We start from the raw sequence: 26,233 nt of genomic DNA, 5'->3' as shown, positions 1-26,233 counted from the left end.
TCCTGGTTTTCTCAGTATAGTATGTCGTCAAAATATCATGAAAAAGTCATATATACTATGACTTTTTTCATGAGATTTTGAATTCTTCCTCCATCTTTGGTTTATGTTTATTTATATATATTTAAAATCTTTGTGAAATGCAAAACTTTTTCTTCTTGTCACCCCCTCCACTCTCTCCCACCAGATGTACTGGATGGAGGTGCTGCGGTATCAATTCTTCGCCCACATCTTCAGTGGGTAAGTGAGGAGGAGGAGGAGGAGGAGGAGGAACTCGCCGTTCTTCATCCTCACTGCAAATTATCTCCCCATCTGCACTGTAGCTCACACACCGGGCTGCGTGACTGACTCACACCTTGTTCTACAGTTTCTTCAGAAAGAGAGAGGAAAAAGAAACAAGAACTCATCCAATATATTAGTACAAATATTATTTAACTCTTCCAAAAAATATCCCCTCCAGAGAGTTTGCAGGTAGGATATTATCACCAGCCACAACTGCAATTCTGGTTTTCTCTCTGGTAGAACAATTATAGATACAATCCAATTTAAATAGATGTATGCATACTTTAAAAATACTGAATTTAGGGCAACCCTATAAATAACGGCAAGCCTAGTACAAGCCGTTCTCAAAGCCATCATACTGAACTGGAATGTATCTGTAACTTTCATATTGCCACATTTGATTGTCGTTTTAAAAGCAATAGCTCACTTCAGGTCATGAAATTTTGCGTCGGGTCGAAACAACGCTTCTTAGCTGTGATATAATCATGATTCATGACGTTTCATTTACTCTCGTTGTACAACGCTGGGTTGTGCAAAAGGACATTCAAATGTGGTTCCATTTCGCTACAGAAGAAAGTCACACCAAAAAGGTAAAACTGTATTCTAAGGTTCTGTATTCTGGAAGATGAGGATCAGCTGCTGAGCAACAAACTCTTTAAAGACATTTCCAAATCCTCCTTGTATTTTAGAGCCTCCCTGTTTTCTCATTGTGTGTCAACGCAGCTCATGAACTGAAAAAAACTGAAATGTCAAAATGTCCTTGAACACAACAATACAACGTTTATCAAAGCAGTCTCTGCATGATGTGCACAAATATGCTCCTTTAAAATTCTAACAGCTCCATGGTGAGACTGTTTTCTTTAATATTCATGTTCCTGCTGTAACATTAAGTTTTAGTTTCACTAATTAAACTTCCTCTGTCTCTGTTTCTGCCCTTTGACCGCTGAAATTAAATCTAATAGTGACGCAGGAGAAGAAGATTCCCGTCAGCTTTAAGTATGAAACTTTTCATTTATTGTGGATCTGCTGTATCAATAAAAACTCTATTTTTTTTTCTTCTCAGATGGAAAAACAATGCTGCCTCTTTGATTACTTCAGGGACCCTTTGACCTCAGGAAATCAAGTGTGTCGAAGGTAAATGATCAATGAATAATCAGTTTTTTCTTCACACAAACAGACACTTCTCACAGCAGTTAAGGTTAATTATCAACAGTTCAGACACAAAAAACTCATCCACATTATAATTTAGGCATAAATAACATTTAGATATTTCCACAAATGTTCCTCCTAACATATTTATTTCCTTCCGACGTCCTGTTTTCTTTTTCGCGATCACGATGCTTTGGATGTTTCAAGTCTTTAAAAACGAAAAGCAGCAGCAAAGAAAATATTCTTATATGTCCGTCCATTTTGGATGAATAAAAGTTTGAACATTCTCAGTGTAGCACCAGACAAGAGTACAAAATAAGTTCAACTGTGGATTAAATAAAAACACAGTGTATGAAATATCCCACTCCCAAAGGAAAAGAAGAAAACAAACACGGATAGAAAGACCCAGAAAGGCACTTAAGTGTGGTGATATCGACAGAAAGGCTCTTTGAAATGAACAGTGAGTTTAAATCAAATCTTTTCTCGGTTACAGACAAACTCCTTTATGTTTCTATAAATATGAATCATATCTTTTCTCCCAGTCCAGTGCCCCATCCCAGTGATCCCAGTTCAGAAAGTCTTCAATGATACGTATGACTTCTAACAGCAGTGTCCTCTCAGCAGCGTGATCAGAACAATAACCCAGAGTGTTACAGCTTGTCCTTTAAATGGTCCCATCAGTATTGTCGTTTTTCTCAAAAGGTAACCTGAATGCAGCATCAGCAACGTTACTGAGACGAGTCCAGGAGGCAGATGTATAAAACACAAGCCTTCATTTAGTGGATGTCCCCACAAGTGTTGCAAGACGGGAGAATTCAGTTTCATCTCGGAGAGTAAATTTGTTTTCCAGTCGATCATTGATGAATTAAACAATAGGGCTCTAAATACTTAGTTTGTCCGTCTGTCTTCGGCTCCTCTGCAGTCTACTCAGTCGTTAGGTTGAAGAGGTTTAAATGTCGGTCCATAGTATGTTCAGCTGATAGCTAACACTAGACTAACCTTCTATTTATATTGTGAAGTTTGAACACATTGTCTGTTGATTCCAGCTCGTTATCGGCTGCATTATTGTTCACTTGACACTGAAACAGGAACCTGTTCCTATTTTAATCTTCACACATTTTGATGCTAAACTTCCCGTTTCTTTTACCAATGACTGGTGATTTCTTCTATTGTTATTCAGCTGTTGCGGAGGGATCTTTCTGCCCTTTCTATTGTCAGTCTGGTTTATTTATGCATCTGGCCCCTGGACGAATCGTTTCTTCTTTTTATGTTGTTAAACCCTCTTCCTCTTTGACACTCTTTGTCTGAACCTTGAGGTGCACTGACTACAGTGACGACGAGATGGTGATTGACAACATGACAGTAAGTTGAACCTCTTCTTCACTGTGACTAACTGGGCAGTTGTGAATTCAAGTAAACCAAAAACAAAGTTCAGACCAAGAAAAAACATCTGATGATTCTTCTGGTTTCTTCTTCATTTGTTCATTTTCTCGGTCATGTGATCCATCGTGAAGTGTCTCAGGCGTTCGGGCTTCAGTCTGAAGTTTTCTGCCTCGCCACTAGATCAAAATCTAAACGGCTCGTCTTCTGCCATCTCCAACTTCTAAACTCTAAAAACGAAAAGGTTCAAGGTCGCAGGTTCGATTCCCTCTGGATCCACTTGTGGTGCTGTTAAGGCGCTTTGGATAAAAGCGTCACCAGACGGCAGAAGTCTCTGCGTTTTACACGCATTTCCACACAAACACACTGAAACACACAAACAGACGTTAACACAGTTTAACCGATTGCATCTTATTCATAGCAAGATATATTTAACACAATGCCATCGCCATAACTTGAAAATATATACATTGCGTTTTGAAAACAGCAGTGGTGCTCCATTTGTAGTGACAGAAACACTCTCTCTTTCTCCAAATAATGTTCCATGTTGTAGCTATGTATCAGGTGTTTCACCTGCAGTCGTCTCCTCCTGTGCTGATCACGTATTTGTCTTCATGGGAGAACCGGATGTTGGTCACATGAGCCGAGTGGCCGAGGTAGCGCTTGTGTTTGGCCTGCAGGCATAAAGGAATGTCAGTCAGCACTCAGAAACAGAGAGACATGAAAAAAGCACCGTGCTGCTGTTGGACGAGGGCAGCAAAACTGGTCTCCCTCTGCCTCAATCGGTTAGTTAGTTAGTGTTATTGTATGACTTTGGTGTTTTAAAGGGTCAGTTCGGATTTATCAAAGTCACACAATAGCAAATTAACCAATAGAGGCAGCGGTAAACCAGCAACTCACATGTTCTGCGGGGTAAAATTACTGTTTTTTCAAATGGAGTCTTGCGGTTTTGAAGAGAGCATAGATGAGCATAACTGCTTCAGTTCTCCTTTTGGAGAAGGCTGTCTGACGGCAAAGGTGAAGCGGTATTATATTCTAAATTTTGCGTACACTTAAACTGATATTGATTTTTTTTTAGGTGGTCCTTTTTTTTGCTGCTGTCCCCCGTCCACAGCAGTACATTGTTTTTCCACGGTGCCAGTACTCCTGTCTAAGTACTTCATACAACCCCACTTCAAAACACCTGAACTATACCTGTAAGTAAGTTCACTTGGATCCGTAACTTAAAAAAACCCGTCAAAAGTGACTTTTGGTTTCACACGGGACACAAACAGTGTTCTGCAGGGTGAAAGTCCTGTGTTTGTCGTAATAGGGTGCTCGGACAGACAACCCCTTTGTAACCTTTTTTTTCTTTTATGTTGCTTGCAAAAGATATAACTTCTGTGGACTAGACATGAATTGAAAAAAAAGGTAAAACTTTTTTTACCTGTATTTTAAAGCCTTTACTACCAAAAATAAGAGAATTTGTTGAAAATGAAATGTAGTATTCATGTGGAACCATCGAGACACTCAAATGTAAACGTGGGCGACTCACAAACTTCTCTGTGCAGGGAAAGTCGAACAGTTTGACCAATCCGAAGTCGTCCCCGGTGACGACGTTCAGGCCGGCGTGAGACACACACGCACAGTTCACTTCAGCTTTGTCTGCGTTTCGCGGCCATATCCCCAAAACCTCCTCCCCCAGGATGCTGAGGGAGACAAAAGACAAGTTTAGTTGCAAAACTACTAATATAAATACGATGAGTTTCACATGAAATTTGTATGTCATAAAGTATAAGGCTAAAAGCGTGTTTATATCAGTGAATGTCTTTGTTTACGATTCATATATTCTTTGACTTTTAGGTCTTACAGTTTAGTGTGTGTGTGTGTGTGTGTGTGTAACCTGGTCCAGGTAGCCCAGGTGATTCTGTCGATGACGGTCTGGTCGTTCACCAGCTTCCCTGAAGGAGCCTCAAACACCTGCCGCTTATAAGCTCCTGTAGACACCTGCAGAAACAACACACGCAGAATATTAGGTTTCTAGGTCATAGATAGGTACATTATTCAGTATCTACTGTGTATATATACTTTATATGCAGTGTTTATGCATGTATTATATGTATACGTGTGTGTGCGTATGTACCTGTATGTAACAGCTGTCAGCAGAGAAGTCGAGCTGCAGGATGAAAGCTGGGATGTCGCTGCAGTAAACCAGCCGGTTCAGAGTCGGTCCTCCATTCACATCGTAGATATCCACCGTGTTCTCCACAGAACCGACCGCCAACAGCCGCCGGTCCGGACTGAACCTGCACACACACACACACACACACACACACACACAAGTTCACGCAAACAAAAGATACAGCAACGTTGTATTTGTCAGTGGTGGCATTAAAAATGTATAAGTATACAAGTAGAAGTCAATTTACCAAGTACAAATACTTTACATTTATCTGACATCTTTATTTTACAAAATTAAAAATGTATATTTCTTAAACTCCTCTCTCGCTCCCACCGGATGTCCTGGATGGCGACGCTGCGGTCTCGTTTCTTCGCCCACATCTTCAGTGTGTTGGCGAGGAGGACGAGGAACTCGCCGTTCTTCATCCCCACCGCCAGCATCTCTCCGTCTGCACTGTAGCTCACACACCGGGCTGCGTGGCCGACACACACCTTGTTCAACAATTTCTACAAAAAAAAAAAGGGGAGCGAAAAAAGAAACAAGAAACTCATTCAATATACCGGGGGGGGGGGGGGGGGGGATCATTGAGCTCTTCTTATGAATAAATATCCCTCTGGAGAGTTTGGAGGAAGGATATTATTACCAGCTGTGACAGCGAGTGTGGGATTGTTTTTCACCTTCTGCGTCTGTGTGTGAGTCACCAGTTGTTTATATTTCTGTCTGACAGACTTTGTCACATAAATAACATCGGGATGTGCAACGACCAGGACTTGAAAAGAAAATCTGCTGCATTGTTTTAAGTCTTTGCTGATTCATATTTTCTTTTTCTTTTTTTATGAATAATTATTCTATATTATCTTTGACCACTTGGTCGGTGACAGTGAGATGGTGGCGTTGTGCGTGTGTGTGTGTGTGTGTGTGTGTGTGTACCTTGTCAGCGAGGTCCCACAGGCGGATGGTGGCGTCGTCACTGGCGGTGATGCAGAGCTCTTTGGCAGGATGAGCAGTCACACCCCAGATCCCCCCCCGAGCGTGACTGTCCAGCAGCAGGTTGGACGCCGCGTTCTTCTCCCCGACCTCGATGATCTCCCCGTCCTTCGTCCCCACCAGGATCTTACCCTGAGGAGCATGAGGAGGAGGAGGATGTGGGCTGATGAGGAAGATCTGCTCTGAGGGAGAGGACCATAACTGAGGGGTGAAGATCTAAAAATCGAAACTTCTCACTTTGCCTCTGCAGACGGATCGGACACACTCCACCTGCTGTCCCGTCTCCAGCTGGAAGGCTCGGCAACGTTTCATCTCCTGGTCCCAGAGCTTCACCGCACCGCCCTCCTTAGTCCTGACACACGCGCACACACACACACACACACACACACACACACACACACACACACACACACACACACACACACACACACACAAAACAAAGGAGGAGGTCATTTATTTCTGAGGTTTCAAGACAAAAAATTATAATTTTTCCTACTAAATATGTTCTTTGGGAAAAATGGGTTAATGAAGACTGTTCATTAGTAACCATAGGTGTGTTACTCACGGCCTCTCCTTGCCCCCGGTGACGATGAGTCCGTCTCTCAGCGTGGTGTACATGGTGAAGACCGGCCCGGTGTGAGCCTTCGCCACCACCCTCAGCAGGTAGTGATCCCGCCACACGTACACGTCCCCGTTGATGGCTCCAGTGAACGTCAAGTTATTCTGCAAACACACACATTCAGGAAGGAGAAAACGTCACCGGCTATAGAGCTGAACTCTGTGACGCCTAACAATGAATCACATATGATTCAAATAACAGTGATTCTTACAGACAAACGCTCAGTACCTTAGTTTTATCAATATTGATATTGCGTATATATTTAGTCGTGTCCCGTTTCAGGTGATTTTACAAACGGCGACAATAATTCTGCAGGTGACTCACAGCACCGAAGGCGACGGAGAGCATCGTCTGCATCCTGCCGTCCTCCACCGTCCCCACCACGCCCTTCTTGTACATCAGAGCGCCGCCGGCCAGCGTCCAGAACTTCACATGTTTAATTCCCACCGACACAAACTGGGAGTCCGAGTCCGGCCGAAACTCCACCACGAAGATCCGGTCCGGGTGTCCGGCTTTACTGCACACCTTGGATCCTGCAGTGGAGTTATTTTAAATAGATTTTGTATCTTAATTACTGTTTTCACATCATGTACACAGCCACATCTTTACATCTGTCATATGTACTTTCTTTGACACACAAAGAAATTACAATATCAAAAAATGAATCGTTATTTTTTGTCAGTTTAGCTCAGACCAACACATTAATAAGAACTGGAACTGAATATTGAACAGAAATTTAACAATTTTAGTATTTCTGTACGTAGTGGTGGAATGTCAATAAGTACATGTACTCAAGTACTGCAATAAAGTACAAATGTGAGGTACTGTACTTGGATCTTTGCCTATCATGACACTTTCTTCTTCTACTCCAAAATATTTATCTGACAGCTTTAGTACATTTATGAATCAAGATTTTCACACATAAAACATATGAAGATTTTTATAAAATATGCTTTGTGTTTTTAAATGAAACGCCTCAACAGTTTATAGTACAGCTGAAACTATTAGTCCATCAATCAATAAGTTGATTGACAATATTTCGAAGGTTGGAGTAACATTTCATGCTTCCAGATTTGCAACAGGAACATTTTCAATGCATGTTACTCTGGTATTTGTACTTTTACTTAAGTTAATGGATCTGAAATCTTCCTCCACCACTGACCGTGTGTGTGTGTGTGTGTGTGTGTGTGTGTGTGTGTGTGTGTGTGTGTGTGTATCTCAGAGTTTTAATGACTAGGCCGTCCGACCTTCCTGCCAGCGCCACACAGTGATGGTGTGTTCAGGATCCACTCCGACGGACAGCAGCAGCTTCCCTGTGGCGCTGAAGTTAACGTAGCCGACGCCTTTAGTGTGAGGACAGCGGAGGATGGACAGAGTCTGTTTACTCATCGCATCCCACACATGGATGGAGGGAGTGGTGCCTACGTACAGATCAAGAGAGCAGAGAGAGGGCACAGAGTGAGGTTTTTACCATGACAGAAGGGGGACAGAGTGTCACAGAAACAGAGCAGGGAGAGGGATCAATGCAGCCTACAAACACCCTGACAACCGGACCAACAGCAGGGCTTCTCTGTTAAAACATCACACTGGCAGCGTCATCAACAAATCAGTTTTTAGAAATGTTTTCCTGTTTTCCTGTTGGCTTCGGTTGATTTCTTTCCAGGTGCTGTGTAAAATAAAGGCAAAAAGCCCCCAAAATTGTTGCCTCTTGCATTACTGATGAAATTAAATTGAGTATTAAAGTACAGATGAGCATGTTGATGGTGTTTCAGGTCACATGCTTGTTGATTTTCGTCGACCTGAACTGAAACCAAAAGCAGCCAGGAAGAAGGGAAATCCTGAGTTCTAAAACTAAATCTCTGCCGCTGGTCTCTGGGTGTCAGGGTGTCTGTCGTGGAGAGGCGGGGAGCGGTTTGGTTTTTACCTGGCAGTTCACTGACGTCACCTGAGGTGTTGTGCGACAGATGGCGACAAATGAGGCCAGCCAAAAGACACACACACACACACACACACGTACAAAAACAAAACAAAAAAACAGATAAAAACGTGAAGTGAGTTGTTTCAAAGAGGCTCAGCCATGACAGGAAAGATAAATATTTATGGGTCAGTCTTGCTGCTTAAAATCAACCGTAAAATAATCAGCAGATTAACGCATAAATAAAATAATCTTGAGTTCAAAATTAGCTCCAGTAAAACCCTGTTTTTACATTAATTCATAATAATCTAATGATATAATATTAAATAGTACAACAGTCACAGGGGACATGTTTCTACTTTTAATACTTCAAGTACATTTTCCTGATTATACTAACATACTTTTACTGAAGTACCATTTAAATGCAGGACTTTTACTTGTTACAGAGTATTTTTTTCACTGTGGTATTAGCTGATAACTGTTTTATTTATACAATAAAGCTGAACTTAATGAAAGCCCCTCTCCTGCTCTCTACGCTTCTTTTTGCAAAGATATAAACGACATGAAACAATGTCCATTCCGTCCCTTGTTAACTTTACATCTGCTGATTTCCTTCTAAAGACAAAGCTTCCTCTGTGTTAAGTGTTATCGGTCTGTTTCTATTCACTCTCAGCGGAAAACAAGTAAAGCAAGCAGGTTAAACATGAAGCAGAGGAGAGAAAAGCAGGACTCATTTAGCTCAGACGAGTTAGTAGAGAAACACACTAACATGCAGAAACACACACACACACACACACACACACACACACAGTGTACCGATCTGTCCAGTGGCGATGACGTTTTTGTATTTCGGGTGCTGATTGGCGGTCAGAGAGAGGATGTCATCAGTGTGTTCCAGGTAGAAACTCTGAGTTCCTGCAGCACAAGAGGTCACATGAACACATCACTTTCATCTGAAAGGTCACAGGTTCAATTACCGACAGCAGCGACTGTGTCCGTCACCTGCTGAACCTCCTGGACAACTTAACGTCAAAGTTTCTGGTGGAAGTTTATTATTACTACGTTAAAAACATGACGGTGCAACATGGCGGACTCTGTGAAGAGGAGCTGCTCACTATGTAAATATGAAGGGTTCATTCTAAGATAACGAAAACACAACAATATTTTAGTTTCGGGTAGTTATGCACTGATTAAAACATAGTTATGTATCCCATTAAATCCTTAAAAGCACACATGCTCTGTTAACTGATAAGGATAAGCTGATGAAAGAGGATAGAGTTTAAAAGACAAAAGAGGAGACTTAACAAACAAAATAACCCGACCAGTCACAAAAGGTCAAAAGTGTGTCTCATGACTGGTTACCAGTGGAGAGGCTGTGGACGATGGCGGTGGCAGCAGTGTGGTAGACGATGTCGGTGCCGTCGTTGAGGTAGTGCAGGTTGTTGCGACAATCGAAGCCCCGAAAACCAAACACGTGATCCAAAACCAGGTCCTATAACAGAGAGGAGGAGACAGGTAAACAGGAGGGCAGACAGACGGACAGACAGAGAGACAGGTAGAGAGACAGACAAACCTCCACCAGTCTCTTCTTCTTGGAGACGTTGTTCTTCTGGAGTTTCTCCGGCTGCGGCGCCGCTCGACTCACCGGAGGCCTGGAGGACCAAATCAGACTATTAGTCGAGTAATCGATTGACCTCCATCAGAGACGGGTGGAGGAACGGTCAGTGAGACAGCATGGTCAGTCTGAAGACAGACGGGACAGACAGACATGAGACAGGACAGACAGCCAGGTCAGCCACAGACAGATGGGTTCTTTTTGCTCTGTTCCTTCTGTCACAAAACCTACTAGTGCTATGAATACTGAGTACTTAATAACTTAGAAGTAGTAGTAAGAAAACTAACAGTTATAATACAAGTAGTAATAGTAAAAAAGAAATACCAGTGTGGTAGGTATTTGTAGCAGTACTATTGTATTAGTACTAGTGGTATCAGTAAAGGTAAGAGTAAGAGAAAAAGGTAAAGCAGTGAGTTATAGTTGTTAAAGTAATATATATATATATATATATATATATATATATATATATATATATATATATATATATATATATATGTATACTGTAATAGCAGTACGTTATTGTAGTAGTAGTATTACTACTAGCAAAAGTTATACTATGGTAGTGTAAATGGTGTACTGGTGTGGTAAGTAGATGTGGTAGATGTACTGAGCAATAATAGTATTATCAGATAAACGTGATAGTAAAGTAGTTTAGTGAAGGTCTTTGCACACCAAGTCTGTATTTTTCATCAAAATTTCCGAACGTTTAAAAATAAATAAAACCTCACATTTACAAATCAAGTCAGACGTTTTGTCTTTTCCTGAAAGTTTTCGGAAGAGGTTTGATTTTTTGCGGTTTCCCGCAGACCTTTAGAGAGTTGTTTGACCACTCAGAGCCACCATACGTGCAAACTTCATCATTCAAGATGGCCTCTGATAAACTGATAAACTTTGTCTGCCAACACAAAGCACTTTGTTACAAATAAAGTAAAGAATACAGAGTTTGGGAATTTAAAGACAGACTGTGGCAGGTGATGGAAGAACTGCTTCAAGGACGTACGAAAGATGAGACAGCTAAACAATAGCTTCATGCTAATGCTAGTCCTGTTTGGGACTAACACTATCCAGCTAATTCTTCCATGAATAGATAATAGATAATAATAAAATGTATCAGACTCAGTGGACAAGGTACGATTTTGATCGAATAACAGAATAAGAAACGCAGACAAAAAAATATGGACTTGATGCAAAGTATTAATATCAATGGTAGTGCTTGACTGGAGTTAGTACTGTCACAGCCAAAATAGACCTAAGTGACTTTAAAAAAAACAAAAAAGTGAATACAATGCAACATTACTATTTTAACTGTAATCAGCTATAAGTTTAATACTGCAATTAGTATTACTATCATTACTTCTATTACAAACGTTTAAAATAACTATAGAGACTCTTATGCCAAAATCTAGATTAATTCCCCTAAAATGTGAGATTCTGAGATTATAAATCCAGACAGTTTGAGGTAATGCCAACACACACACACACACACACACACACACACACACAGAATGAAAAGGCATTACAACAGGAAGAGGTGGACAGACAGGTGGACAGGTGTTACCTGGATCCCCTGGACAGCAGAGGGATAGAACCAAGGTACAGAGCTTTAGAAAACACACACACACACACACGCACGCACGCACGCACACACACACACACACACACACACACACACACACACACAACAACAACACACTCACTCAAACACACATAAAGGCCTCATGCCTCAGAGCAGAAACTATAATGTGACTAGCTGTGTGCTATAGCTACATGCTAACAAAATGCTACCATGCTACTTATACTTGCTTTTGTTTTCAGGCTATCAGGCTAACATGCTAGTGTTGCTAATTGTGTTAACAGGCTGACATGCACAGGCACTGAGAGAGTCAGTTTTAAGTCCTGGGTCAGATCTTTTTATAACAGGTGATTTAGTGCAAAGTCTGACACTGAGAGCCTCCCTTCAGACAACCATGTCCTACTCTAAGTTTAGGAACCACTGTTCCCATGATGCTTCACTTCAGGATGTATAATGTTGACGGTTCAGTTAGTTAGGTGTGGAAAAGAGTGAATTTTTTATTATATTGACATTTTAGATTTGTTTCCAGTGAGATATTAATGATTTAATAAAGTGACTTTGCTCTTGTAAACATAACTGTCGCTACAATATTTGGTTATATCTAAATTGTAAATAACTTCTAATCCTGTTCTGAATTTATTATTTTTTTTATATACTATATATATTTTTAAAATAAATGATTTAGTCATGGAAAAGAACAGAGTATTGATAAGAGTAGCTCCTTGTAGTAATACAATCCTAAAGATACCAGACCAGAGGGAGGGGTCAGCAGAGGGTCATATTGTTGCTTGCAATCTGCAACCTCACCACTAGATGCCACTAAATCTCACACGCTGTTCCTTTAAAATATCCACAACAATAAACTTAAGTTTCTTTACTTTTTCTAGTTGTTTACCTGTGTTTTATTTGCCATCACTTAAGCCAAACCTGTTGCTTTATTGTTTGTGTAGTGCTTTGTTTTATTTGTATCTATTTATTTAAGTTGAATGGACGCCACCGGAACCAGCAGATGTTGGCGCCGGTCATAAACCAAACCTTCATACATTTCATATCGGGAATGAAATGAAAGGCAGAGAATACTAATCAAGATCATTGAATCAATATTTTGGATAAAGAAACTCCAAGTTTTTATCTTCTGTGATCAAATCACTAGAAGACTATATATAAGCAGTATATTATAGCTATTTTTCTGTTTGTTCGAGGCATCCCTACATTCGGATGCTGTAACACAGAACATATAATCTAATCAGATCATCATATTGACATTTAGTCTAAAAATTATCTACACAGTAAGTTTCATACTTACTTGACAATGCCCTGCCTCCAGGGGAATGCAAGTTAAAACACAACACAGGTATTAAAAGTTTCTACAAACAAGGCCAGAGAGCAACACTTAGGAAGTAAGGGTAGCACAGAGGGACAAAAACAAAAGGCTTTCTGTTAAAAACACACAAGGGTACTTTGTGTACTTGGACACCTTTAGGCCTTTCCACTACAGGAACTTAACCTGAAACTACAAACCACAATGTTTTGGATGTACGCCACTAAAAAAGTGTGCAGAGTGCAGTTCAGTTGTAGGACAGACAACTATGATGAAAGTGATACTAATGGATTTTCTTCTACATTTACATGTGATAACTTTGAAACATCAGTATCCTTAAAATAACTGCCGTTCCCGCTCTATCTCTGCGCTCCATACCATAAAAAAAAAACATCCCGCCAGTCAATTTTCTCCTGAATTAGAAGACAAGGAAGTTACAGGAAAAAACACTTTCTGAGGTTTTTTGTAACTTTTAACGTACGCCCCTCAACACTGTGCAAACAATAAACACATGCCTAAACACGTGCCCTGTGTTATTGAGGTGTTTTGAATGATGCAAACCAGCTGTTGAATGCACCTGAAGTTACAGGTCCTTAAGTTCCTGTAGTGGAAAAGGCTGACTTTTGTGTCTGTACTGCTGCAAATTTACAAAAACAATTAGAATCTTCTTCCTTTTTTTTTTTACAAAAGCACATCTTGACGGTAAGGCGCTCTTTCTGGGAGAGCGTTAAAGTCACTACCGCAACAAGGTAGAAGTGCGTTCAGTTTGCATTTAAGGATTGGTGATCCATTATTTCAGAATTTGGTTGTTAATTAGTCGTCAGTTTTTAGATGTTTGTCAATTGTGCTCTGCGGGATTAATTTGTTACTTTAAGGTGCCCTTTGTTGATGAGTGTTTTGAAGACAGAAACTCACTGAAAACACTGAAATTATAATAATCCGGTAGCATGTGCAATGTGGAAACAAACAGACAAACTGAGCCAAGAAGTTTGTTTCATGAAGGGACCAAAAAACACAAATCGATCATGCAGAAACTGTGCATGCTTGAGATGCAAAATTTAAAACACACAGGTACAAACACACACAAATACAGCTGTGTAGGGATACGCAATTACACACACACACAAACACACACACACACACACACAGTGACCACTGATGACACACACACACCAAATTGTAAATTCAAAAAGCATCACGCTGAATGTGAACAACAGCAGAATACAAACTGTTTCTAAAGACTTTAAGTGTAAATGGATTAAAGCTTAAACTGCAGCAGGCAAGAATATACAGCTGAAAACTCAGACAAGTTTGACAGACAGAGGAGAGTATTTCTACCATGTGTATTTGCTATTTTTAACCCAAGTACAAGATCTGAGTACTTCTTCCACCTCTGCCTTTCTAATAGAACTGTAGTTTATTTATTCTACTCAACTATTCATTTTGGTCTTTTCACTTTTCTGTTTTTCCCAGCAGACAGCAAAATTACATTACTTCATTTTCTCGGTCCCGAGTTAAAAGTGTGTGTGTGTGTGTGTGTGTGTGCGTGCGTGCGTGCGTGCGTGCGTGCGTGCGTGCGTGCGTGCGTGCGTGCGTGCGTGTGTGTGTATACCTCTCCTCAGCAGACACCTCCTTCAGCTGGTGGTGAGGTTTGGTTCCTCTCATTTCTCTGATGCTGACGGCGTACATCTTGGTGGTGTAATCCACCGTTTTCTCTCGGGCAACGTCACTGTCGTAGCCTTTGCACACACACACACACACACACACACACACACACATTTGAGTTTTGTTGCGCAAAGGTCTGTGCTAGGCTTGGATTATTATTATCTTTATTATTTGTATTATTATTATTATTATCTCTGCAAGGAGGATCTTGCGCTCGGTCGTGTGTGTCTGTGAGTGATTGTGTGCACCTCTGTGTCTGTCCACGGCTAATCTTGCATTCTGCTGCAGCAAACTGCAGATGTTGTTTTAGGGCTCTTGTTTTAGGCTAACGTAGAACTGCTTCTTGAAAAAAAATACGGACACACCAACCTCCGTCCTCTTCAATGTCGTCGTCCGACTCCTCGCTGTCCACGGTGGGTCGGGTGTCGCAACACAAAGGCCCCTCCCCCTCTACACTGACCCCGCCTCCTCGCTCCCTCGCCCAGATCATCAGGGCGGTGTCGGCCCCGCCAACCGTCAGCAGCGCCGAGTCGTCCTGAGCCCAGCGGACGTTTGTCACCTGAGCGCTGTGGCCCACGTAACGCTTAAAACGAGCGTACTGACCCTGTAGGGAGGAGAACAAAAATACTGATGACAACTATGAAAAAAATACTGCAGTAGAAATACATGTCCTACATTAAACATTTACTCAAGATTAAGCCTTAAATGAAAGATTTACTCTACAACACCTGAGTTTATCTCATGTTTATCACATGTTTATCTCATGTTTAGTGGAACATATCTAATGTGAAGTGCAACCAGTGACTCCATCTCACGTACTCGAACAGGGTAGCCGAACAGTTTCAGGAAGCCGAAGTCGTCTCCGGTGGCGAGCAGCGTTCTGTCTCTGGTGAGCGACGCGGCGTTGATGTCGGTGATGTCGCTGTGGGTCGGCCAGATCCCGTCACAGCTCGAACCCAGAACACACGTCCAGCTGGACCACTCGACTCGATCCAGCTACACACACACACACACACACACACACACACACACACACACACAATACAACCAATCACACAACAATAAGATTAGAAATAGGACAATAACACTTAGATAAGTAACCCAGAACAAGAAAGTTCTGAAAATACCACGATTCTGTTGTTGTATTTCTTAAATTAAAAGCAGTGTTTAGTTGGTACATCATGTTTAGTTGGCATTCACATTATATATTTAATCCAGCTATGGGTTTTTTCTCCCAGCATTCATCTGTCATATCAAACAAACTGGGATGTTCTGCAGACATACTCAGGAAAGGCTTAGCTTGAAGATTGTGATAAAGATCTTAACTCAGCAAAAAATAGACCTCCGAGCCAAAACACACACACTCTCTGACACACACACACACACACACACACACACACACACACACACACCTCAGAGTTTTTGATGGTTTGTCGTCTTCCTCTCGGGGCTTCGAAGAAAAGTTGCTCTTTGGCTCCTGTGTTCACCTGCAGCAGTTTACCTGCAAAACACACACACACACACACACACACACACACACACACACACACACACACACATAAATAAATAATGGATCTTCTTTTAGAATTGTTGAATTAATTAACTTGAAACCCGGCAGCAACCTCTGGTTCTGATAAGTGAAGCCGATGCTGAAGTGCCTTAAAGCTGCATTCTCTCTAATGGCCATCAGGGGGCGACTCCTCTGATTGTATAGAAGTCTATGAGAAAATGACTCTACTTCTCACTTGATTTATTACCTCAGTAAACATTGTAACATGAGTTTCAAACTATGATCCCATTTAGAGTAGAATAGACCATAAAGCACAGTAGCTTTAGGGCTTCCTTGTGATCGACAGGTTGCTGACCACGGCGTTGTCCAGTTTGGGTTTCACCTCTTAAAAACGTCTTGGTTGAAAGATGGCGACGGCCAAAATGCCAAAGTCGAGGCTTCAAAAACTCGTCCTGTTCAATGTAAATTACAATCTGACTGACAACCACTAAATTTCATGTACGTACGATGATGATGATGATTGAAATTGACTTTTAGTTTGTACAACTTTTATAGATGATAACATTAAGCGACTTAAAGATCCACACCAGACATGTTTGAAGACATATAAAAATACTCTGTTTGAGCAATAGGCCTACGTTTGTGTATGATAAACTCTGCAAAAACATCACTCAGCGCAGTGAAGTGAAACATGTTTGGGTAGAAAGGGGACTTTAAAAATGAGCAACAGGTGAAGACGTAGAGCGCTGGGCGTTACCTCGAGCGTCCCAGTCGATGTGTGTGATGTAACTGGACGCCCCTTTGCAGATCCCCACTCTCTTACTGCTCAGCACGTTGTAGATGTCCACAAAGCTGTCATGTGACGCCACCGCCAGGAATTTACCTAAGTCTGAGAACATGTGTGTGAGGATGAGTGGATATATCCGCCAGCATGTTTTCTTGAACAGACATTATCATTGGATTCTAACTTTTTCCATTTGTCAAAATCTGTAAAACCTGTAAAAAAACATTTAATTCTGCACTCCTAAGCATAACTAGGAAGCCATGACGATGTGTGTGTGTGTGTGTGTGTGTGTGTGTGTGTGTGTGTGTGTGTGTGTGTGTGTGTACCTGGGGTGAAGCGGATGTCAGAGATGGCGTCGCGCCGATGGTGGAAGCTCAGAAGATCCTCCAGTGTGTCGGCGTTCACCACCAGCACGCCACCGTCGCTCAGACCGACGGCCAACGCCTTTCCATCAGGGGAGAAGGTGCAGCAGCGACCGCCTGGAAAAAACACAAACACACACACACACACACACACACACACACACACACACACACACACACACACACAGTGTTTGTCAGTGTTTTCCTCGTGAGTTCCGTTTCTAGTTAATCACTGCGGCAATCTAATTATTATTTCCTGACTTGGCAGTAGTCTAATGTTAACAGTGCAGCCAGGGATCCTCATTGCCTCTTTCCCTTGTGTTTTCTGTCAGCTCTCTTTTGTTTATTGCATAATTGAGCCAAAATGTGCAAACTAAACTTAAAATCTGCAAAGTCACACAAATCAAAGCACTTCTACCTCTCGGTAGCTTTGAAACTGTTTTCTGCCTGCATGTGATTGCTTGCACCAAGCTTTGACCTCGTTTACTGTCAGCTTTTTGTTTTATTCTGATATACTGACTCTGTTCTTGGTTTTTTGTTTCTATAATACAACGATGTCAACAGGGCGTTGCTGTTACAGAGCATGTATACAAGTCTTTTTAAGGGATTGAGCGTCTTCTAAAAGTCCAAAGGGAACGAGTTGAGGTGGTTGGGGCATCTAATCAGGATCCTCCTGGGCGCCTTTCTTTCGGGGTTTTCCAGACACGTCCAAATGGTGGTAGACCCCGGGACACACTGGAGGGATTATTATATAGCGCATCATGCTTGGGATCAACTTTTTTTTATCTCCCAGGAGGAGCTAGAAAACGCGACAGAGGTTTGTCTGGAATAGCTTGCTCAGGATTTGTACAAACCCATTGAAGCCGGCGGTCTGGTCCTTTATCTCTTTACCTCTCTTCAGCTTGCGGACGGCCACCATGCGGTGATTGGCCGACGTCTCCCACAGTCGCAGGGTTTTATCGTCGCTGACGGTGGCGCAGACGGGGAGGAGGGGGTGAGGGGCCAGACCCCAGACCTCTCCCTCCATGTGACCCTGCACGCACACACACACACACACACACACAAACATCAATAGGAAGACATACGTTTACTGTATTTACTGTAGCACACTGGACCGCTCAGTTTGGTTGTTTAATCTAATTTACTCTCTGAAATCCCAGTATGCTTTGCACCCTGGGTTTCGCCTCTTAGGCTACATATGGACTACCTGCTGACACTGCCCAGGGCATCAAGATAACTTTATCTGCATGATTTTCAGGTCAATCTTGATGTTTTTTTGTCATTTACAATTAATATTCTTCTAGAAATACGCTAGAATTGAGTCACAAAGTAGTGTAAAGCCCAGTGTCTCTTTTAGTAACGCTGCCATTATCATTAAAAACACGATGCATTTTATTCTGCAACTGCTGATCGATCTGCAGCAGACAGCTCTCCTCACCATGGCAACAGGTGCCGTACCAGACTACAGACATTTAAAAATACCTGAGGTCCTCTCTCACACACGCACACACACACACACACACACACACACACACACACACACACACGCTTCTAATGGAATTGATTAATTTAATAAAGACATAAAATGTATTTATTCAAGCAGAAGCACAAGTCCATTTCGTAGCTCTTTCAGTCATATCACTTCATATATAATAATAATAATAATAATAATAATAATAATAATTATGATCATCCTCAGCAGATGGCGTTTTCCCTGTTGTCATGGAAATGTATGTTAAATTCTAAAGACTTCTCACTCGTGTTGACTTAATAATTATGATTGAGAGCTGGTTCTTTCTCCTGATGATCATATGATGACTAATGGATCTAATGCTGTGATTGTTCTGTCAGTTAACGATGTTGAACCTCCATTAACTCATCATCTTTTCTTTTTTTTTACAGGTCCATCAACATGTCAACCATAAGCTTCACTTATTTTTCCATGAGGACACCTGTTGCATTCTGGGAAACGTTGTTAGCTGTTCAGGTAGAGGCCAAACATTCAGATTTAAAGGGACGGTTCAGATTGTTTTAAGTGAGGTTGTGTGAGGTTCTTGCTAAGTCAAACCATAAAACAAACTAAGTAACCGATCGAGGCAGCGGTTGACCAGCAACTTGTCCTTCGAGGTAAAAATGTATGTTTTTGACAAAGGAGGCTTTGAAGAGAACATAGATAACAGCTTTAGTTTCACGTCAGGAAGGGCCGTCTAACGATAAGGTAAAGCTGTGAAAATATAGGGTATACTTAAACTATAGATTTTTAAAAGTGGTTAAAATACATTTTGTCCACATGTAGCCGTGCTGGTACTCCTGTCTGTTTCTCAAAACTGGACACGTGTTGATCTCCATCTACTGTAAGTAAAACACTGACTGTGGATGAGTACCTGATACGAACCCACTTCAAAAGACCCAAACTATCCCTTTAAGATAAATGTGTGACAGTGTGATCGGCTAACTGCTAACAGGGCCTGACGCATCAGTGCTGGTGTTTAATATGTCTTTATAACAGAGGATAAACTGTTGACTGGACTATGTTTGAGGAGAACAACATACAGTACCTGCACCAGCAGGGTCATGGGTCCGGTCTTGTCGATCTCCAGAACTTCTCCGTTTTTGGTTCCAACCAGGATGTGACCGTGTCCCAGAGTGATGGCCCTGATGGACGGGTTGTCCTCCAGCAGCAGGCCTGCACAAACACACACACACACACACACACACACACACACACACACACACACACACACACACACACACACACACACACACACACACACACACACACGTATTCATATTTCTACAGACAGAAGTGTGTGTCCCCATGTGTCCACCTGATGGCAGTGTTAGATAGAAGAGTTTCTACTGTTTTCTACTGCTTCATCTAAAACCTATAACAGAACCAGCAACTTAAAAACACAACTTAAAAAATAAACTTACACTTATGAGAGCATCTCTGGCCTGTCAACGGTCAATGAGAGCAAAAATAAAAAGAAGCAGCTGTAGCACAATGTTTTACTTTACTTGTGACATTTTAAAAGAGCAGCTTTAACTTTATTGAGTTAATTTAAATACAAATGATAATAAGTTCTTACACAGCCACAAATGATATAATCAAAGTCAAAGAGACATTCACATATAGGTGTAGGATGCAGCTGTGGCTTCGTCTGCCTTCTTTTCCCACAAAACAAAAGTTTTGAACAAGTATATTTTTGGAGGATGTGTAGTCGTGTTCTCAAAGTGATGTTTGAGGGTTCACACTTGGTTTTTAGGGTCAAGGGTAGTGGTGTGCACCTTTAGAGCCCGGGGACAGTGCCGCTCTCTTGATGGCGTACGTCTTCAGACAGCGGTCAAACATGTCGTCCCACAGCTCCACCACGCCGTCCTTCCCGCCCGTCACAAAGCCCTGAAAAGACATACTTATATTTATTGATTTCACTAGTTAATTTGGGTTTTGGGAGCAGGGCCACTCCTTTAATAACCTGTTAAACCTCCTTGTACTTGATCAACACATCCTGTCCTGTTTGTCTCAGTTTCATCTACAGAGACAGATCCTCCAAACTGAGTCTCCTCCTTCAGAATATCTCTGCCAGACCATTCTAAACTTCCTTCCCCACTCCTCCTTATCCTTGTCCTTCCATCTTCAACATCCAATACTTCCTTTTTTCATTAATCCTTTGAAATCACATTGTGGTGGCATGGTCCTCGCTGGTGCATAAGATAAATCAATAATTGGCAAATACAGATCTTTACTCTGCTAAAACAGAGCAGGACTATCTTGACTCTATCAGATCCCTTGTTTCACTCAGAGACCGTCACATCCATCTCCTTCCCTCCCTCCCTTCCTCCTTCCTTGCTTCCTCTGTCAGAACTGCCATCCTTCAGTCTTGTCATCCTCCTCTGACAAGATTTTTCCTCTCTCACCCTCCCACTCAGCCTGAGATCTTCACATCTGTTTGATGTTTCCTCTGAAGAAGCTCACACAGTCGACGTTGTGTCGGATAGAGTCTATTTTTACTCATTTTTTTAAAGTTAGTTTTTGCTTTGAGTCATAAAACTTTCACTGAGACCCTGAACTCTGATAATGATGTTCTGTAAAAGTGAACACTTGGAAATGGACAATGTTGTACTTTTCCTCATTTCTAGATTTTAGAGTTATAAATTATTGCACAACCACCTTTTCTCTTTAGTCAGCAAAGCTTGAGTGAGCAGCAGACAGGTGTGAGCAGACAGGTGTGAGTAGACAGTTGTGAGTAGACAGTTGTGAGTAGACAGTTGTGAGCAGACAGGTGTGAGTAAACAGGTGTGAGCAGCAGACAGGTGTGAGCAGACAGGTGTGAGCAGCAGACAGGTGTGAGCAGCAGACAGGTGTGTGAGCAGACAGGTGTGAGCAGCAGACAGGTGTGTGAGCAGACAGGTGTGTGAGCAGACAGGTGTGAGCAGCAGACAGGTGTGTGAGCAGACAGGTGTGTGAGCAGACAGGTGTGAGCATCAGACAGGTGTGAGCAGACAGGTGTGAGCAGCAGACAGGTGTGTGAGCAGACAGGTGTGAGCAGCAGACAGGTGTGAGCAGACAGGTGTGAGCAGCAGACAGGTGTGTGAGCAGACAGGTGTGAGCAGCAGACAGGTGTGAGCAGACAGGTGTGAGCAGCAGACAGGTGTGAGCAGACAGGTGTGAGCAGCAGATGATGTTACACACTTCATTTGGTTCATTTCATGGTTTCATTCATTTGGTTATAAAGCTCCTGACCGGAGGCTGAGAGTCAGACGGTCACATGTCACAACAGCATTCCTTATTTTTCGTCTCCATGTTTGTAGAAAAACAACCTGAACATTTACCACCTGGAACGTTTGATTTCAGCCAGAAGAGATGAAGATACAAGTTTCCTTGAAGAATTCAAAGCAATTGAGAAACAAAAGATCATTTTATGGGTAAAGTATTCCACCGTGTGCTACCAGGTTCGTAACGTGGATTTTTGAAGATCATCTTTGCCTTAAGATGCTTTTGGGACACGAGGCCCTGATTTGGTTTGGGATGCAGACGTCTGTTTGAAAGCAAAGTGCGCTGCTGTCATTCAGATGTGAACAGACACACATCACCGACTCTGCAACACTTTAGTTAAAAGTCAAATTGCTGTAATTTAATGACAATTTCAAGAGCTCACTGGGAGATGAAGATGTAGGTTATAATGTGCATCTTGCTGAAGAGAAAGAGGAAAGAAGAATCAATCTAAAATTGAATTTGTATGTTGAAGATGAAAACCTGACAATGTTCACATACAGACGCTGCCTTCAAGTACAAATGACGAATCAAGTTTTTCTGAATAAAGTAAAAAAAAAAAAGAAAGAAACAGATGACAAAATGTCATATGAAATCAGGTTGAACATGAGCTAACAAGGGACGAGGTTTTGTGGATTTAAAGGAGTTTTTGGTAAATCTAGACTCTCCTGTCAGTCTCTCTATCGGCTCGTCTGTCCGTAAATCCTGTTACATAAAAAGAGAGAGAGAGTCGTACACTGAATGAAGAGAGGGAGTTAAAACAATGACAGAGAGAGAGAAGATGGGAGATAGAGAGAGAGAGAGAGAGAGAGAGAGAGAGAGAGAGACAGAGAGAGAGTGAGAGAGAGAAACAGATGGAAGGCCAACAGCAAAATAAATTTAAATCTACTACACGTCTGCTCACTCCTACATTTAGTTTTTTGGCAATTAGCCAACATTTCTGCTCAAAATGACAAACACTGAGAGCAAGTGTTGAGGAGGTTGAAACACATTCACCAGAGGGGAAAAAAGACCATATCTTGTTATTATGACTTCTGTATCTCAGAATTACGAGAGCAAAATATCTCAATAAGACAGAATGCAAGCATAACAGTAAGTATGTTGTACATTGTACAGACATACACAGAGAAAATGACTTCAAAAGATTCAAGGCTGGTGATTGGATGATCCATCTGTCAATCAAACTTCTCCCGAAGCGAGTTGAGTTTTTTTCCGTCTAGAAAAGCCTTCAGTGACGTTCTTTGACTCGACTTTCAATGAAGAAATATTCTCCAGTTCTGATGTAACTATTGCTGTAGCAGCAAACAGTCGCCCACATAAGCCACGCCCACAGATGTCAGTAGTTACTCCAAGCCTAAAGAGATTAATTTTTGTGCGATATGTAATCCTGCGATTTTCACGGGCTCTTATGCCATCACGACAATCCAACTGCCGTGGAAGTAAAAATGTCTTCTTTCACGCCACTATTTTTTTTTTTATAAACTTAGTTAAATTTGCAGATTCAGAAAAATAAATTATGATTATAATATTTTAGATAAATTCTAAAGCAGTTGAGGTCAGCTCCACCTTTAACAGCTTTAAAATTAAAGTGATGAATACATACAAAGTTGTACATCAGAAATGCAAAGTAGCATAATTTGTGACCCCATCTAAATGTTATGATGCAATTTGGACACAACTATCAAAATAAAAGCATGTTGAAAGATCAAATATAGCTTGTAATGCAAAGGACTGCAGTGGGAATAAAGCGGAAATTCCTAATCAGGTCACAGAATACACTGTCACACCTGTTATCTCGTAATTCTGAGATCTTGTCTTGTAATTATGAGATGGTAAGTCATAATTATTAATTAGTACGTCATAATTATGGGATACAGAAGTCATAATTAGAGCTCAGAGGAGAACTGCTGCTTCTCGAGGTCGAAAAGAATCAGTTGAGGCGGTTCAGGATGAAATGATGAATTTAAAAACAGCAGCAGGAGGAGGTGTGTTGTTGTTTGAAGATCCAGCGAATAAGAAAAGACTTAATCCTTTAAATCCTTGGCTGTTTAATACATAATATAATATTTCATGTTTCCCTTTTAGTTATAAGGAGCTCTTTTTTAAAAGCACAGCAGTATTTGTACTTTGATTTATTGTTTTGAGTTTTTCATCTCGAACATCGACGTAAAAGACGTTTCTGACTCAACTTGAAGAATCGCTTGACTTTCATGAAGCAGTTAGAAGCATCTCCCTAACACCCCCCCCCCCCCCCCCCCCCACACACACACACACACACACACACACACACACACCTGTCCTCCTCACCTTGTCGAGGGAGAACATGGCGAACACCGGTCCGTCATGGGCTTTGATTGTTTTCAGCAGCAGCGCTTCCTTCCAGATGTAAACGTCTCCGGTGGCGGCGCCGGAGAACACCAGCGCCTCGCTGCGGCCGTAACACACAGACATCATAGTCTCCGGACGGCCGACGCTCCTGAACACACCGCGCCTGAACGTCAGACCGCCGCCTGGAGGACCGACAGAGAAGCACCCCATCAGACACAACTTTATTAATCAACAACAAACGTTGAATAAAAACTTGATGTGGCAAATGTCAAATGTTTTTGGATACTGTTCTAATCTATGGTGTGTATTCAAGGTGTTACTTTGTGATTGTAATTTACATTTTAATGTCTTGCAAGCAGTAGTATTTTTCATTTTGGAATTATTTTTGTTTTTCATGATTTCTGAGCTAATTTCTGTACGAATATTTAAAGGTAATGAAATCCTCTGGAAGGATAAGGATGAATCTGGAAATATGTGTATTATGTGTGTTTAGATATGACTGCATTATGACTGCAAGAAGAAGTATGAATTTTGATGCAATCTGCAGCAAACTAATTGTCAACCATCCCACTCTCCTTTTCACCTGTCACAAAAATGTCACCAATGCTACCCAGAGGAGTCTACATTGGATTTATTTCAGACTTTAATTGTCTCTTTTGGGACACCGGCTGTTGAAGCAGCAAAAAGGTCAGCAGAGGACAATAGAGTGTAAATTAATTCACGGCGATCATATTAGGAATGAAAAACAACACAACCGGCAAAACCAGAAAACAGTTATATGGAAACTTTCACGTTCAAGCGTCCAGATTCTCAAAAAACAAAACACACAAAAACTACTTTGTTGCAAAAACACGAATGAAGTTTTACCTGCATGTTGCCAGAACTGGATGTGTTTGATTCCCACAGTGACCAGTTTGTCCATCAGCATGGGATTACACTTCACCACAAAGATCTTCTCCTTGTGACCCCTGCAGAAAAGGAGAACAAGTACATACAGATATAGGATGTTCAGGATGAACAGCACTATAGAGCATAAGACCGTAGTCGTTAGCTGCTGCCCTCTCCTCCACATAAACACCAACGTTACATTACTTGTACCTGAAGTAGTAATATAGTAGTGGCAGTGATGTAGGTTTAGTAGTGATGGCAGCAGTTGTTGTTCAATATTGTCGTGTCAGTTGTGTACCTGGCAGTAGCGAGTTTCTCTCCTCTCTTCCAGTCCCAGACAACAATTGAATGTCCGTCATCGACTCCCACTGACACCAGACTCTTTCCATCAGCTGCATCCGGATCACAGAGAGGAAATATATCAGGAGGGTTTTCAAACACGATACCAACTGTTGTGTTTATACCACTATAGGCTCAGAGTAAAAAAAATAATAATTCCTTTTCCAAAGTATTGTATTTTACGCAAGTAGAAACTCATACAGGTATTATCATCAAAATATACTCAAAGTACAAAAAGTAAAAGTACTCATCATGCAGAATGACCCATTTCAGATTGACATACAGTACATTTTATTATTGGATCATATATATATATATATATATATATATATCGATGCATTAATGTGTCCATCACTTTAATGGTGCAGCTGGTAAAGGTGGAGCTCAGTTTAATCACTTAATACACTGCTGGGTAGTTTAATCTATAATAACACATCATCATTTATTAGATGATTTATAGTTTGTATGAACAATCTGAATCTGGAAAGTTACTAATGTTGTCAAATAAATGTAGTGGTATATATAAGCAAAAAGTTGCATAAAGTACAAGTACCTCAAAACTGTACTTTAGTACAGTATTTGAG

General features: G+C 41.4%; 1 protein-coding gene across 1 annotated transcript in view; it reads right to left on the bottom strand.

The window, feature by feature from the left end:
• Window positions 1-1,560: 1,560 nt before the first annotated feature.
• Window positions 1,561-26,233, bottom strand: part of LOC137888431 (echinoderm microtubule-associated protein-like 6) — a 65,863-nt gene continuing 41,190 nt past the window's right edge. Inside the window, exons 19-45 of the mRNA XM_068731822.1 lie at window positions 25,609-25,702; window positions 25,290-25,390; window positions 24,402-24,604; window positions 20,609-20,720; window positions 19,879-20,006; window positions 18,212-18,353; window positions 17,285-17,437; window positions 16,932-17,063; window positions 16,077-16,165; window positions 15,484-15,660; window positions 15,034-15,268; window positions 14,612-14,738; window positions 12,985-12,999; window positions 10,064-10,142; window positions 9,853-9,982; window positions 9,307-9,405; window positions 7,823-7,996; window positions 6,900-7,108; window positions 6,522-6,679; window positions 6,194-6,308; window positions 5,900-6,088; window positions 5,303-5,475; window positions 4,931-5,093; window positions 4,691-4,794; window positions 4,343-4,496; window positions 3,382-3,482; window positions 1,561-3,174 (exon numbers count right to left, since the gene is read on the bottom strand). Coding sequence (XP_068587923.1) covers window positions 3,150-3,174; window positions 3,382-3,482; window positions 4,343-4,496; window positions 4,691-4,794; window positions 4,931-5,093; window positions 5,303-5,475; window positions 5,900-6,088; window positions 6,194-6,308; window positions 6,522-6,679; window positions 6,900-7,108; window positions 7,823-7,996; window positions 9,307-9,405; window positions 9,853-9,982; window positions 10,064-10,142; window positions 12,985-12,999; window positions 14,612-14,738; window positions 15,034-15,268; window positions 15,484-15,660; window positions 16,077-16,165; window positions 16,932-17,063; window positions 17,285-17,437; window positions 18,212-18,353; window positions 19,879-20,006; window positions 20,609-20,720; window positions 24,402-24,604; window positions 25,290-25,390; window positions 25,609-25,702 — 3,581 coding nt within the window. The 3' untranslated portion in view covers window positions 1,561-3,149. The remainder of the gene's footprint in view (window positions 3,175-3,381; window positions 3,483-4,342; window positions 4,497-4,690; window positions 4,795-4,930; window positions 5,094-5,302; window positions 5,476-5,899; window positions 6,089-6,193; window positions 6,309-6,521; window positions 6,680-6,899; window positions 7,109-7,822; window positions 7,997-9,306; window positions 9,406-9,852; window positions 9,983-10,063; window positions 10,143-12,984; window positions 13,000-14,611; window positions 14,739-15,033; window positions 15,269-15,483; window positions 15,661-16,076; window positions 16,166-16,931; window positions 17,064-17,284; window positions 17,438-18,211; window positions 18,354-19,878; window positions 20,007-20,608; window positions 20,721-24,401; window positions 24,605-25,289; window positions 25,391-25,608; window positions 25,703-26,233) is intronic.

This window comes from Cebidichthys violaceus, unplaced genomic scaffold, assembly GCF_023349555.1.
Source record: "Cebidichthys violaceus isolate CVI_PGR_0920_01 unplaced genomic scaffold, fCebVio1.0.p SCAF_54, whole genome shotgun sequence".
In the NCBI taxonomy this organism is placed as follows: Eukaryota; Metazoa; Chordata; class Actinopteri; order Perciformes; family Stichaeidae; genus Cebidichthys; species Cebidichthys violaceus.
Note: the sequence above shows the minus strand (reverse complement) of the source record. Positions and strands in the feature narration are given on the sequence as shown.